This window comes from Tachyglossus aculeatus, chromosome 11 (assembly GCF_015852505.1).
Source record: "Tachyglossus aculeatus isolate mTacAcu1 chromosome 11, mTacAcu1.pri, whole genome shotgun sequence".
NCBI classification, from domain to species: domain Eukaryota; kingdom Metazoa; phylum Chordata; class Mammalia; order Monotremata; family Tachyglossidae; genus Tachyglossus; species Tachyglossus aculeatus.
In genome coordinates, this window is record NC_052076.1 from 54016582 (window position 1) to 54032747 (window position 16166).

At 48.3% G+C, this 16166-nt stretch overlaps 1 protein-coding gene across 1 annotated transcript in view; it reads right to left on the reverse strand.

Annotated features, from left to right (window-relative positions):
- The window catches only part of COG4 (component of oligomeric golgi complex 4), a 32046-nt gene that overhangs the window by 2665 nt on the left and 13215 nt on the right, over positions 1 to 16166 (reverse strand). Inside the window, exons 7-16 of the mRNA XM_038754169.1 lie at positions 15902 to 16059; positions 13313 to 13371; positions 12416 to 12549; positions 8969 to 9087; positions 8228 to 8394; positions 6372 to 6537; positions 5136 to 5198; positions 3446 to 3562; positions 1879 to 1971; positions 145 to 228 (exon numbers count right to left, since the gene is read on the reverse strand). Coding sequence (XP_038610097.1) covers positions 145 to 228; positions 1879 to 1971; positions 3446 to 3562; positions 5136 to 5198; positions 6372 to 6537; positions 8228 to 8394; positions 8969 to 9087; positions 12416 to 12549; positions 13313 to 13371; positions 15902 to 16059 — 1160 coding nt within the window. The remainder of the gene's footprint in view (positions 1 to 144; positions 229 to 1878; positions 1972 to 3445; positions 3563 to 5135; positions 5199 to 6371; positions 6538 to 8227; positions 8395 to 8968; positions 9088 to 12415; positions 12550 to 13312; positions 13372 to 15901; positions 16060 to 16166) is intronic.

Consider the following 16166-nt stretch of genomic DNA (forward strand, 5'->3'; position numbering starts at 1 on the left):
TAAGCTCTTTGTGGGCAGGAATCGTGCCCACTAACTCTTTTATATTATACACTCCCAACTGCTTAGTAGAGTGCTCTGCCCATAGTAAGTGCGCGATAAATATGGCTGATTGATTGATCTGTCCTCCGAGTCCAGGTAACTCACCTTGAACTCAGACATTTGTTGCTCCAGATTCAAGATGAACTGCTGCACCCAGGGGTCATTGGCTTCATAGTCGTTGAATTCTTCCTAATGATGCAACAAGACTCAAGGTGGGGGAGGGATTCTTCTTCCACTCAGACCCCCCCGCAACCGGGACCAAAATCCTCAGGGCATTAGACCTTTAGATCCAGGCCTGTTCAACAAATCTCCTGCCTGACTGCAGTAACCTGCCTCCCTCCTACTCTTCCCTTTCCCACTTATCCAGCCTAAACCTCACTTGGCACCAGAGCAGTGCCTTTGTGATTCCCCTTTAAGCCAGCTTTGAATTCAGCCATCGTCTTTGCTTTTTTTTTAAAAAAAGATAAACGTCCATATATAACCACTTTAAATATCATTAAACACCTGCCACGTTACGCATCCCAGGACTCAAAGTGGTTTCTGGCTCATGGAAAGTGGGTGTTACAGGTGTGGAATTATAGTAACCGACCAGACAGAAAACGTTTGAAAGTCAAGCTCGGCCAGCAGATTAGATCCTTGTGAAAGGGGAAAAGGCACGGCAAACAGAAAGTTCAACCCTTGGAGAATTAGAGGAGTGCTAAAATTCCCTTCAGAACTGTCATCCTCATTCAAGTTTCCTGTAGAACCAGATAACTTGTTAGGAAGGGGTGTGACTTTCTTTTGAGGAACACGGTCCTGAGGCCCCTTCTAGGGGCAGAAGAGGGTGTGGTAGACGTCCAGGTGATGGGCTGCAGGAATCCGTGTCGCCTTGGCTTCAAGGCTGTCCATCACCTCGCCCCCTCCTACCTCACCTCCCTTCACTCCTTCAGCCCAGCCCGCACCCTCCGCTCCTCTGCCGCTAACCTCCTCACAGTATCTCGTTCTCGCCTGTTCCACCATCGACCCCCGGCCCACGTCCTACCTCTAGCCTGGAATGCCCTCCCTCCATACATTCACCAAACTAGCTCTCTTCCTCCCTTCAAAGGCCTTCCCAGACAGAGACCCCCACCTTTTTCCTCTCCTCCACCCCTCCCCATCGCCCCCCCGCCCTACCCTCTTCCCCTCCCAAAAGCACTTGTATATATTTGTACATATTTATTACTCTGTTTCATTTGTACATATCTACTACTCAATTTGTTTTATCAATGATGTGTATATACCTATACTTGTATTTATTATGATGGTACTGACACCTGCCTACTTGTTTTGTTGTTTGCCTCCCCCTTCTAGACTGTGAGCCCGTTGTTGGGTAGGGACTGTCTCTATATGTTGCCGATTTGTACTTCCCAAGATTTTAGTACAGTGCTCTGCACACAGTGAGCGCTCAATAAATAGGACTGACTGAATGAATCATCCTAAATCCTGTGCCTGACCCACAATGGACCTTTCATTCATTCAATCGTATTTATTGAGTGCTTACTGTGTGCAGAGCACTGTACTAAGCGCTTGGGAAGTACAAGTTGGCAACATATAGAGACGGTCCCTACCCAACAGCGGGCTCACAGTCTAGAAGGGGGAGACAGACAACAAAACAAAACATATAAACCAAATAAAATAAATAGAATAACTACAAGTAAAATAAATAGAGTAATAAATACGTACAAACATATATACAGGTGCTGTGGGGAGGGGAAGGAGGTAAGGCGGGTGGGATAGGGAGGGGGAGTAGGGAGAGAGGAAGGAGGGGGCTTGGGCAGGAAGGTAGGTAGGTGTCATTGGGGACTCCTGCATCGGTCTTACCTCCTCGATGTTGTGGGAGACGGACAGGAAGATGTTGATCCAGGGTTTCACCTGTGGTTTGATGGCTGTGCTGTTTAGCTCGCTCAGCCCTTCCTGTAAAAGACGACAGGACAGAAACACATCAAATGGATGAAGGAAAGAAGGTCCTCCCTGCTCACTTCCCATCCTGGGAATTCCCCAGCTGAAATTCTCTCAGCAAGACACTCCCCGGCTCAAACTCCAACTGTCTCCTGAGTCAAAAATGGAGCCATGAGAAGCTCCAAGTCCATCTCATAGAAACCCAAGATAGAGTTTGGGTGCCAGTCATAGGAATTTTTTTAATGGTACTTGTTAAGTGCTTACTACATGCCATGCACTGTACCAAATGGTGCGACAGATACAAGGTTGGCACAGTCCATGTCCCAGATGGGCCTCACAGTTGTAACCCTCATTTTAAGGATAAGCTGAGGCACAGAGGAGTTAAGTGACTTGCCTAAGGTCACACAGCAGACAAGCGGCACAGCTGGGATTAGAACCCAAGTCCTCTGACTTCCAAGCCTGTGCGCTTTCCAATAGGCCACGCTGCTTCCCATAATTTGGTATAACTCCTCTTAAGAAACTGATTCACATGGCAGTAATGCGTCTATTTCCAATTAGTCCAAGAGAAATGGCACAAAGCAAGCTGAATTACTCATCTGATTCTCATTTCGTTGTGGGATTTCAAAGCTTCCTGCTATAATAGGCCTTGGTTGCTTGAGGCATTCTAGAAGTGCTGAAGAGCAGTAGAAACTGCCTTTACCAAGCTCAGAGAGGCAGATTTGTCCTCAGGTTTCCCCACGTTTTTTCTTTCTCTCCTGGCTGTGGTGTGTGCAGTGAGTGGACCTTAGCTGGGAAAAGGCTAAAAAAACCTCCTAGAAACCTGGAGGCTAATACATCATCTTAAAGAACTAAAAATAAATTAGGCCACCCGGCACAGTTAAGTGGCAGTGTAACAGGGATCATCAGAGGGAAGAAGTCAGCTCTTCAAAAATGTAAAGCTCAGCTGACTGAGGAAAACAGGAAACTCCCTAAAGAGTGGTAAGGGGCCAATGGGAAATTAGGAATTTGAAGAGCACCATGCAAGAGAGGTCACTGCTTGGAAAAAAATATTCTTCAGATGATTTGTCAGAAGCCGGCTAAGGGCCACCGGGTGATCATGGGGTAAGAGTGCTCTCAGGCGGGAAAAGGAGAAAATCGAGAGGTTCAGGTCTGTCTTTACTGAAGAAGACGTTAGATTCTCACTCCCAAATTAGTTGTTTTGTACCCGACAGAAGAAAGGGCTCAAACTGGGGTGGTCACATAGGATATCTTAGGGCAAAACGATGTATGAGATATAAATACGTCAGGGGGACAACTGGAATCAAATCGAGAGTTCTGAAGGAACCAGGAAGCTGGGGAACTCCTGGAAAGAGTGTTCAACCTCTCGTTACCAACAGCCTCTTTCTGGAAGGCCCGGCAGTCCCAACCTGAGCTTAGGTTTGAACCACAGATGGTATCCAAGGGAGCGCCTGGGAGGAAGCGGGCAGGCCCAAGGCAGCCAGGAACTTACCTGCAGGAGGTCGCGGAACTTGTTGGACACTGCAGCCAAGTCAGAGAGGCAGCTGTCAAACTTGGCTTGGGCCTGCTCCCCGCCAATCCCTTGGCTGAACAGTTTTGTGCAGTCGCTCTAGGGGAGAAGATACATCTTTAAGACTGCAGAGTGCAGTCTGTGGGAGTATGAACTCAAGCCTTGCAAAAAAAAAAAATTAGGCAAATCAATGGCATTTACTGAATGCTTACTAAGTACACAGCACTGTTAAGTGCTTGGGAGAGTACAATACAACAAAATTAGCAGATACGTTCCCTGCCCATGAGCTTGGCAAAGGCACCTATCTTTCCTCTTCTGCTTTTAGTTATTCTGGGAGATACTGTAATTGCCTGAAAAAGGAATATGAACAGGATCTGGGGAGCCTGGGTTCTGTTTCTGGCCACTGAGGCTTGGGCAGATCACTTCTCCCTCTCTGGACTTCAGTGCCCCATTTGTAAAATGGGAAGACGCCCTGCCCTAACCTTCTACCCAGGGGTACTGGGGATAAATAGGATCATGCAAACTCCTCTGAGTTTCTCCTAAGAAAAATGACTGTGGAAAAACCATCATATTATCATTAAATGGCTCAACAATGCCAATTCCTAGATCACTAATAGACCTATAAATAGGTTGATCTGGATATCTCAGGCTCCTGAGAGGAAGGAGGCTGACCAATTCAGGCCCCTTATTTATTTTCTTTTCAGTTCTAATGGCTTCTTGTTTGTACCCTCTCACTTGGCTGTTATGCCATTTAAATTCACATCCAGATTGGAACATTTCCTCCAGTGAAGTAAAACTCCCAAATGAGAAGAATTTGAATGAGAGAGAAACGATATTACCTCAAGGGACTTTAGCTTAATCCCATCATTTAAAGCTACAAATTCATTTGGGAGTTGCTTCCCCAATCTCAGAACATGTCTAAGTCAAGACAGGACATCTTCTTTTACAATAGGCATGTTCAATGTGAAATCTGCCCCTGAATCTGTTGGAATCTCTACCTTTCCCTTCCCCTCAAAGTCCCATTCTCCCCAGCTTGTCTCACCCTGCGGCCCCAGCGAAATATATCTCCTCCAAAATCCTGAGCCCTTTTTTAAAATTTTATTTTAATGGTATTCATTCAGTGCTTACTGTGTGCCAGGCACTGTACTCAGCAATAGGGTCGATACAAGCTAATCAGGTTGGACACAGTACATATCCCACGTGGGGCTCACAGACTTAATCCCCATTAGACAGATGAGGTATCTGGGGCACAGAGAAGTTAAGTGACTTGGCCAAGGTCACACAGCAGACACGTGGCAGAGCCGGGATTAGAATCCAGGTCCTCTGATTCCCAGGCCTGTGCTCTTTTCACTTAGGCCCTTGCTGGTTCCTCCCATTTAGGGCAGAGCCATGAGTCGGGGGTGGAGCCTCACCAAGGAAATGATACAGGTCACAAAGCTGGTCAGTCAAATCTGGGGCAGGAAATTCACCCTTTTATGACCACTTCTGGAGCCTCGGTCACCATTACTACTGTCACCGAATGCCCCCTCTGCAGAGGCCCGGCAAGCTCCTCCCCGTCAGAGAGAGCCGCCGCCTCCAGAAATGACTTTACCGGACTCTAGCAACGCTCTTGAGCGCGGACCCCATGAAAAGAGCGCCTGTGAGAAAACGATGGATTTCCACCGTCTTATACCTCCAACGTCTTCTTCAGAGTGGTGATGTTTTCACTGCAGACCTCCACATTGTTCAAGGTGACCTGGCAATAGAAAAACAAAAGCACGACTACCCACGGAACGGGAGACATCTGGGAATAGTTAACCTGATTTCCATCGGCAAAGAAAGGCTCCCTCCAAGGGACAAACTGGCTTCAGAGAATACTCCTTTGCTGCTGCTCACCTCCTTCCTGGAGATGTTGGTGGGCCGTTCGGGAGATTAAACGGCATCAAGCACAAGCCACTGGCTTGCTGGATGATCTGGGGTGAGTCGCAATACCCCTCTGTTTCTCTACTGTCCCCCTCCCAGGCTCTTGCAAGTTGCCAATTTGAGCAAGGTCACAGTATCAAAGGGGATTGAGTGCCTGGGAAAAAACGTTCTACGTAAACAGTATTATGACCTTGAGGGATATTGGGGCTTCTCCATCATGTGCTTTGTCTTTCATTAGAGCTGGTTCAACAGCCCGATACAGATGTAGCAGCTAATCTTTGGGGGGGACGGAAGACGGCTTCATTCTCAGCACCTCCCTTGCACAGTGCAGGGCCCCAAGTAGTGTTCTAGGAGAAAGCCACAGCGCTAAACAGCTGATCATGGCAGATGCTGCTCAAGAACGTATCAATCGGTGGAATTTATTGAGCATTTACTGTGCGCAGAGAGCACTGTGCTAAGCGCTTGGGAGAGTACAATACAACAGAGTTGGTTGAGACAATCCTTGCCCACAAGGAATTTACAATCTAGAGCAGTTTGGGAATCTGACGGAGGGAGGGCTTGGACTGGTTCTAGCCATTTGTCAAAAGAAGTCTTCCCCGCTCCCCCTGTGCAGAGAGGCTGTGGGGTGGGTGGGAGGGAGGAGGTGTCAGATCTTTGGTTTAATAATAATAATAATGATGGCATTTATTAAGCGCTTACTATGTGCAAAGCACTGTTCTAAGCGCTGGAGAGGTTACAAAGTGATCAGGTTGTCCCATGTGGGGCTCACAGTCTTAATCCCCATTTTACAGATGAGGTCACTGAGGCCCAGAGAAGTTAAGTGACTTGCCCAAAGTCACACAGCTGACAAGTGGCGGAGCCGGGATTTGAACCCATGACCTCTGACTCCAAAGCCCGGGCTCTTTCCACTGAGTCACGCTGCTTCTCTTAGACTACAGATGCTTCCCCGCCACAACCCCGGGGAACCCCCAACTTCAGCCTGAGCCCTGCAGGATTGGTTACCTACCAGAAAGGACAGCTTGGCCTCGTCGGTGCTCTCGATGCCTTTGGTGTCAAATTTGCCCTGCTGGAGGCTGCTGTGCATGATGTTCACGGCACTTGTCACCCCGCGCTGGAAGTCCTGGAAGGTGGTGGCCGGGAAGCCCATTCGTAGTTTGTTACACAAGACTTCCCTGAAGTTCGGGGAGGGTAAGTGAGGTTAGGACTGGAACTCTCTGGACAGGACCCACCCAGTTATAGTGTCCAGGTTCAGTTACCAGATAAGGCCTCTCTTGCTCAATTCCTCCCGCTCCTGACATTGGGACTGTTTCCCGAGAAGCACCTTGGCCTGGTGGAAAGAGCACAGGCCTGGCCTGGCCTAGACTCAGGTTCTAATCCTGGCTCCGTCGCTTGCCTCCTGTGTGACCTGGGGCAAGTCACTTAACCTCTCTGTGCCTCTGGTTCCTCATTGTAAAATGTGGATTAAATACCCGGTCTTCCTCCTGCTTAGACTGTGAGTCTCCAAGTGGGGCTTGCCCTGATTGTCTTGCCCAGCACTTAGTACAGTGCCTGGCTGAGCAGGCACTTAACAAATAATAATAATTGCGACTTTTGTTAAGCGCTTACTATGTGTCAAGCAATGTACTAAGCGCTGAGGTAGATACTAGATCATCAGGTCCCACATGGGGCTTACAGACTAAGCAGCAGGGAGAATCCCCATTTTGCAGGTGAGAGAACTGAAGGATAGAGATGTTCATTCATTCATTCAATCGTATTTATTGAGCGCTTACTGTGTGCAGAGCACTGTACTAAGCGCTTGGGAAGTACAAGTTGGCAACATATAGAGGCGGTCCTTACCCAACAGTGGGCTCACAGTCTAGAAGATGTTAAGTGACTTGCCTAAAGTCACACAGCAGGCAAGAGGCAGAGCCAGGATTAGAATCCAGGTCCGATGACTCTCAGGCCCAGGCTCTTTCAACTGGGCCATACTGGTTCTCTAATAAATATCACTATTACTATTATCACTTACTGGACACTAGTTACAAAAGAACTTTGGGAATCAGCTGTCAGGACAAACCCAGCTGCTCTGGAGAATAGACAGGACCTTGAATAAGGGGATGGGCTCTTTCCTTTCTGCTCTACTTCTAAGCTAGGTTTTGCAAGCCACGATTGCAGCAACTAGATCCCATCTACTCCTGCCTCTGCCTCAGTCCTTTCTCCTTTTCATTCATTTATTCATTCAATCGTATTTATTGAGCGCTTTACTGTGTGCAGAGCACTGTACTAAGCGCTTGGGAAGTCCAAGTTGGCAACATCTAGAGACGGTCCCTACCCAACAGTGGGCTCACAGTCTAGAAGGGGGAGACGGAGAACAAAACAAAACATATTAAATAGAATAAATATGTACAAGTAAAATAAATAGAGTAATAAATACGTACAAACACATATACATGTATATATACATATACTCCTTGGTCTGGGCACTCCTTCCAAACTCCTTCCCTGGTCACAGGGAACTGGAAGAATGACATCTGGCCACCTTCCAGCTGTCTGTGCCAGGGGACAGAGGTTGAGAGGAAAGGGAAAGAGACTGTTTCATTTGCTTAATGGCCTTAAGGTACAGACTCAACCCACACTCCCCCAAAACTCCGACTAAACAAAGGGGAGAGATTTGAAGGGGAAATAGAATAACGTTGGGTTCCGGGCCCAGGCTTTTTCAATGGCCCTCAGCTGTCAGCATGAGACCGGGGGCTGGGAGTGGGAAGCAGTCTGCTGCACAGATGGGCACCACATTCATTCATTCATGTTTATTGAGTGCTTACTGTGTGCAGAGCACTGTACTAAGCGCTCGGTGGGGAGTCAGGTGGGACCAAGCATCGGTACCTGAAATCCGACTCTAGCTCTGTGGTGGAGTGGTTGATCATAGCACACAGGCAGTCGATGCTGGAACTGGACAGGGCCCGTCCGATGCACTTCTTGATGATGTAGAACACGTCGTCGACCATGCTGGAGGTCAACTGGCCCTTCTCATAGGCATCCAGGGCTACCGCCTGATGGACAAGCCAGATAATGTAAAGAAGGTAGCCAACAACCGTCTCTATATGTTGCCAACTTGTATTTCCCAAGTGCCCTGCACACAGTAAGTGCTCAATAAATACGACTGAATGAATGAATGAACAAGTACTCCAGAAATTGGGCCATGACAGGGACACAATGAACTGAATCCTTCCTATCTCCCTCCACCCACCCTCTCCCACACACTTCCTGTGCTGCTCACTTGGGACATTCTCCCTTCCTCTTTTTAATTTGGTACGATAGGAAATCAGTCTTGTTCTTAAATAATAATAATACTAATAATGGTATTTATAAATAGGGAACAGGGGATTGAGGGTTCTTGTTGACCACTTCCAGGAGAACTTTCAAATGGAATTTTCCTGCCCCTAAGGACAAACTGACCAAATAACCATTTTAGGTGACGGGAACTTCAGGGACAATTCCAATCAGTCAGCCTATACACCTTCCCACAGAGTTGGGTGAGGAAACAGGAAAGTCTCAGCCCCTTTCCTCTGCCAGAGTGGCTGAAGTAGAAAACGCTTTCTTAAGGCTCTTGGCCGTCCATCCTACCTTGTTGACGGTCTCTCTCATGAAATACTCCTCCATGGTGATGTAATAGCCGATCAGCTCCTGCATGGTGCAGCTCAGAAGGCAGTTGTTGAGGAGTTTATCCAGACACTTCTGATGCTCTGCAGGGACAGACCCAAGGCTCTGAGAGGTAGGAAAACAACCCTGGCAACGTCCTGTCTCAGCAAGAGCAGTCGATGCAGTCTGTAGTTGCCCCAGAGATACAGGCAACTGCTTGGGGCCAAGTTATGTTGGGGGGGCAAGAGCTCCGAATCACCAAGGACTGGGTGACTGCTGCTGGAGATGGAGGATAGGATTCTGAGCAGTCATTCATTCATTCATTTGTATTTATTGAGCGTTTACTGTGTGCAGAGCACTGTACTAAGCGCTTGGGAAGTACAAGTTGGCAACATATAGAGACAGTCCCTACCCAACAGTGGGCTCACAGTCTAGAAGGGGGAGACAGAGAACAAAACATATTAACAAAATAAAATAAATAGAATAAATATGTACAAATAAAATAAATAGAGTAATAAATACATACAAACATATATACATATCTACAGGTGCTGTGGGGAGGGGAAGGAGGTAAGGCGGGGGGGATGGGGAGGAAGGGGAGTGGAAGGAGGGGGCTCAGTGTGGGAAGGCCTCCTGGAGGAGGTGAGCGCTCAGTAGGCCCTTGAAGGGAGGAAGATGTTTGGAGGGGGGGGCATTCCAGGCCAGGGGGAGGACGTGGGCCGGGGGTCGACGGCGGGACAGGCGAGAACGAGGCACGGTGAGATCAGTGGCAGAGGAGCGGAGGGTGTGGACTGGGCTGGAGAAGGAGAGAAGGGAGGTGAGGTAGGAGGGGGCGAGGGGATGGACAGCCTTGAAGCCCAGGGTGAGGAGTTTTTGCCTGATGCGTAGGTTGATTGGTAGCCACTGGAGATTTTTGAGGAGGGGAGTAACATGCCCAGAGCATTTCTGGACAAAGACGATCCGAGCAGCGGCATGAAGTATGGATTGAAGTGGGGAGAGACACGAGGATGGGAGATCGGAGAGGAGGCTGAATCATGCAGTCCTCTAGACTGGAAGTTCCTTGTGAGAAGGAAATGTGTCTAACAAACCTGTTGTATTATTCTTTCCCAAGCACTTAGTACAGTGCCATCGCATTCATTTCATTCATTCAATTGTATTTATTGAGCGCTTACTTTGTGCAGAGAACTGTACTAAGCGCTTGGGAAGTACAAGTTGGCAACATATAGAGACAGTCCCTACCCAACAACGGGCTCACAGTCTAGAAGGGGGAGACAGACAACAAAACAAAACATGTGGACAGGTGTCAAGTCATCAGAACAAATAGAATTAAAGCTAAATGCACATCATTAACAAAGTAAATAGAATAGTAAATACATGCAAGTAAAATACATAGAGTAATAAATCCGTACAAGCATATATACAGGTGCTGTGGGGAGGAGAAGGAGGTAGGGTGGCGGGATAGTAAGCACTCAGTAAATACCATTAATTGATAGAAAGGAACCCCTTGTCCTCTGGGCTCAGGGAACACTCCCTAATACTGCTCAATAGCCACCTTTTTTTCCAGAATCTCTTTCAATCAATCAATCAATGGGGTTTATTGGGCGCTTACTGTGTGCAGCAGCAGCACTGTACTAAGCGCTTGGGAAAGAATAATACAACAGATCTGTTAGGCACATTTCCTAACTGCCTGGGCAGTTGGCCTTCTGCTAATTCTACTGTACTGTACTCTCCCAAGCATTAGGTACAGTGCTCTGCACCTATTAAGCACTTAATAAATACGATCGATTAACTGATAAACTGATTGTTAATTCAACACCCTCCCCCACAACTACGCTGAAGGGAGATTCCCCACCCGGGATTTTGAGGATAATAATAATAATAATAATAATAGCATTTATTAAGTACTTACTATGTGCAAAGCACTGTTCTAAGCGCTGGGGAGGTTACAAGGTGATCAGGTTGTCCCACGTGGGGCTCACAGTCTTAATCCCCATTTTACAGATGAGGTAACTGAGGCGCAGAGAAGTTAAGTGACTTGCCCAAAGTCACAAAGCTGACAACTGGTGGAGCCAGGATTTGAACCCATGACCTCTGACTCCAAAGCCCGGGCTCTTTCCACCAAGCCATGCTAGGATATGCTGAATAAAATAGTAGTTCAAGGTAGAAAGGTGAAAAATGAAGAACTCATGGAAGAAAAAAAGTCTATCACTCACACCTTTCTTTGTACTCAGCATGTTCTGAATGCCCTGACTGTCAGCCTGTTTCCCAAAATAGTCACTCAGGTAGAAACTTATTGCTGTAAGGGAAATTGTAGCTACTGGGGATAACCCCAGATCAAGTACACAGAAAGAAATTCCTTCTTCTCAGGACAGATGAGAGGGGTTAGAAGAATCACTAATTTGGGGAAAATGGCTTTGACAAGCTTCCAGTACAGGCAACCCGACGTGCCCCTGATGGCTCCCAAACTCCCAGAGTTTGGAAACAGGGTCATCTCTTTGTGGGCGGTAGCTTCGCACATAGTAAGCGCTTAACAAATGCCATTATTATTATTATTCTGAGGGACAGACACCATGCTTTGCATTTGCTACAGTGCTTAGCACTCTGTGAACAATTAGGATGTTGAAAATCCTGCTTCTTTAACCCCGCAGAGCACGGCCAGATGGAGCGTGGAGGCTGAAAGCGACCCATCCTCCATAGAGGTCTGTGATCTGCTCCACAATCAGCGTATGAGGAACAGAGATGACGGGTCCAGCCAAGGGGAAGAGTCGAGTATGTGAATGTCCACAAGGGAAAGGTCCTTTCAAGCCGCTGACAAGGGGAAAGGTTTACAAAAGATGGCCCACTCCCCAATTTGTGAGCGTGGAACGTGTCTCCCTCTTTGTTTTGTATTTTCCAAATGCTTGTGCGGTGCACCGCACACAGTGGGCTCTCAGATGCAGCTACTAACACTACATTTTACCCACTGGATAACCTAATGGACCCCATATTTCCCCTCGGGAGTTTTTATTATAATCATAATAATAATGGCATTTATTAAGCGCTTACTATGTGCAAAGCACTGTCCTAAGCGCTGGGGGGGGGGGGGGGTGACAAGGTGATCAAGTTGTCCCACGGGGGGCTCACAGTCTTAATCCCCATTTTACAGATGAGGACTGAGGCACAGAGAAGTTAAGTGACTTGCCCCACAGCTGACAATTGGTGGAGCCGGAATTTGAACCCATGACCTCTGACTCCAAAGCCCAGGCTCTTTCCACTGAGCCACGCTGTTGTTATCCACGCAGGAGATTGGAAGCCATGACGTCCTCACCGGAATGCTTCTTCTGACAGCTGTGTTTAGGATGCTCAAGGGCCGCCCTTGCTCTTTACCCAAATGGCTCCCAGTGGAGCCAGGAAATCCGCCAGGAAGTAGGTTAGCGCCTGGAGTCACCTTACCTTGCTTCACCTCCTCGGAGGCCATGGAGTCCCCCACCTCAAAATCCGAGCTGATCCTCTTCTTGAGGAAGCGCAGGTACAGCTCGCTGCGGGCATTCATCAGCGTCACCTCGGACAGGATGGGGTCCAGCTCCCTAGGGAAGAGGGAGCGGAGGAGGCGGTGGGTGGGCCACACTGGCTTCCATCATAAGCCGTGGCAACGGGAAGCGAGCTCAGCTCCAACCCCACCCACCCCATTAAGGGCTGCACGGCTAGAGCTCGGCCAGAAGGCCAGCCCCGGCAGGAGGCTCTGACAAGCCAACTGGAATTAAAACCCACTGTCAACGGCACTTTCCGTTGTGGGGGTTTCACCCGAATCGCTGATCCTTCTCAAACGCCAACTGGGATAGAGGGGAATTGGGGCAAGTTTTCTTTAAAATCAGACACAGATGACTGGCTATTATTTAAGGTACTGAAACCGAGAGAGGATCAGAAAAATGACTGCCGACCCGAAAGCCATAAATCTCCTGGCCCTGGAGATTTAGGCTCCAGGCTACACTGCAGCATGGAAGCACACAGAGCCTCTCTGGCATGTGGTCTTTGTTAAGGCCTCTTTGCCTCAGTTTAACCCCTCAGGACAACACAGCTGACCACACCCATTCCCTCCCAATGAGGGAGGAGGGTAGGGTTTTGAGGGTGATTCAGGAGTTAAGGTCTGAAACAGTTCCGGGCCCCTTGGAGATGGAAAGAACTGTTCTCGGAAGATCTCGCTGACCTCTCCCAATAGCAATGACCTGAAATAAGGCACACTGGAAAAATAAAGGCTACAGATCTGGGGGAGGGGGGGCAAAATGCTAACTTATGTACTGTTGCAGGGTCAATGAAACTGATTTCCCTACTGGCTCGAGGAGGGGTTACCTCGGTTCAATCTTTTCAGAGGCCGAGCTTCTCATCATGCTGTTCTGAACAAGCTGGAACTGCAATCACAAGCAGAGAAGAGGGAATGTTATGTCCGGCCCCAGAGAGCTGCCTCTTTTAATGGCTTATCGCTACACTTTCTGTGGGCTAAGAACAATACCGATTAACCACCTACTCCCCGCCCACTCTGGTATTTGCCAATCACTGCCAGGCCTTCCATGACAAAGGACTGCTCGGCTAACCTGGGTTCTTTGTTTTTGAAGCCCACATACAAGAGTATGACATGTACTCCAAACTTTTTTGGGTTTTTTAATGGTGTTTGTCAAGCACTTACTACATGCCAGGCACTGTAGTAAGCGCTGGGGCAAGTACAAGCTAATCAGGTTGGACACGGTCCATATCCCACTTGGGGCTCACAGTCTTAATCCCCGTTTTATGGATGGGGTTACTGAAGCACAGAAAAATGAAGTGACATACCCTAGATCCCATAGCAGACAAGTGATGGAACCAGGAACGGAAAGGGATGCAAAGAGACCCAAAAGGCTCAAATCCCTGGCAGTTGGCGGCTCCAGAGGCTTGGGACCACAATAGTCACGAAGGCCCCTCGTTCAATCATCTCTGTTCTGGAAACAGAGTGTCAGCGCTCCCGTTCAATTCCCGCAACCTGCCTCTCCGGATCGGGGCCTCTCTCTTCCCTCAAACAAAACTCCTCGTCTTCCCCACCAAACCCTGTCCTCTCCTTGCCTTTCCCACCACTGCAAACACCACTACTATCTTCCCTGTCTCACAAGCCACTAACCTTGGCATTATCCTCAAATCATCTCTCGCATTCAACCCACATATTAAATCTATCACCAGATCTTAGCGCTTAGTACAGTGCTCTGCACATAGTAAGCGCTCAATAAATACGATTGATTGATCTTGTCAGTTTCACCTTCACACCGTTGCTAAAATCTACCCTTTGCTCTCTATCCAAACTGCTACTACTCTGATCGGAGCATCTATCCTATCCCGCCGTGACTACTGCATCAGCCTCCTTGCTGACCTCCCTGACTCCTGTCTCTTCCCACTCCAGTCTGTATTTTGCTCTCCTGCTCAGGTCATTTATCTAAAAAAAAAAAAAATTCCGTCATCTCCCCACTCAAGAACATCCAGTGGTTGCCCATTTCACCTCTGCATTCAACAGAAACTCCTTACTTTAAAACACTGTTTAAAACACTTTCAGCTCAGTCCTTCCTACCTTACCATGCTGCTACAACCCTGTCTGCACGCCACGCTCTTCGAACACCCACCTGTTCACTGGGCCTCTGTCCTATCTCGCCTCCAACCCCTTGCCCGCCTCCTTCCTCTGGCCTGGAACTCCCTCCCTCTTCATATCTGACGGACCACCACACTTTCCACCTTCAAAGTGTTATTAATGTCATATTTCCTCCAAGAGGTTTTCCCTAAATCCTCAGTTCCCCTGCTCCCCTTCCCTTCTGTGTCTCCAATGCATTTGGATTGTATCCCTGAAGCACATAATATTCAACATGGCCCTGCTGCTCCCGACTGTGAGCCCGCTGTTGGGTAGGGACCGTCTCTATATGTGGCCAACTTGTACTTCCCAAGCGCTTAGTTCAGTGCTCTGCACACAGTAAGTGCTCAATAAATACGATTGAATGAATGAATGAATCTCACCCTCCACCCTGTAGCACTTATGTACATCCCCATACTTTATTTTAAATGTCTGTCCCCCAGTCTAGATTGCAAGCTCCTGGTGGGCAGGGGATGTCTACCATCTCTGTTATACTCCCCCAAACTCTTAGTACAGTGCTCTGCACATAGTAAGCACTCAATAAATACCACTGATTGATCAAACAATAGGTTCTGAAGGGCCCAGGAGGGCTGTCACTGGAGAAGTGTGTGATTCCCCAGAGATCAAACTCTGGCCAACCTATTCTGCCTTCTCTCAGAGACCTCAGGTAAAAAGAATGATTGGAAAGAGGGTACCGGCAAACACCTCCTCCCAGTGAGCTAAACGCATAAGGAAGCACAGACAAATGATAGCAAATGATCAGCCACTTCAGATGGCCCTCAGTTCTCTCATAACTATAACATCTAGCACATGGTCCTTATAGAGGACTCAAAATGACCTTCTACTTCCTTTCCTATAAAGACTCACTTTGAAGGCAGCGTTCTTTCAAAGGCTGACCCCTTTCCAAGAATCCTGCAAAGAGACGGCTCTCTCTCCCCTTGTCTGCCAACCCTCTCCCAGCCTACTCAGTGCTAGGCTCTCACAGTACAGACAGGCAGTATGGCTTAGCGGTTAGAGCGTGGGCCTGGGCGTCCACGTCTGCTGTGTGACCTTGGGTAAATCACTTACCTTCTCCGGGCCTCAGTTACCTCACCTGTAAAATGGGGGTTAAGAGTGTGAGCCCCATGTGGGACAGGGACTATGTCCAACTTGATTAACTTGTATCTACCCCAGTGCTTAGAACAGTGCTTGGCACAAAGTAAGGGCTTAATAAGTACCATAATAATAACGCAGATTCCTCTGCCTGGCCAGGGCTTGCTTTCCCATCCGCCTGCTCAGAACGCTTCCAGTCTCACCTGCCGGTGGTAGTCCCTTTGCTTGATGAACTCCTCCACCACTTTGTCCACTTGCTGGTCGCATTCTGCCTGCAGGTGTTTGATTAGGGTGTACAGCCGCCCTGGCCCATAATAGGTCTCCACTATTGGTTGATGTGTCTCCACGATGCGGGCGATCCCTGTGGGTAGGGGGAGGGAGACAGAAAGAGAGAGAACTGAGCCTAAATTCTACCCCTCAAGATAGTGTCTCTGTCTGTCTGTCTGTCTGTCTCTCCATCCAATATGA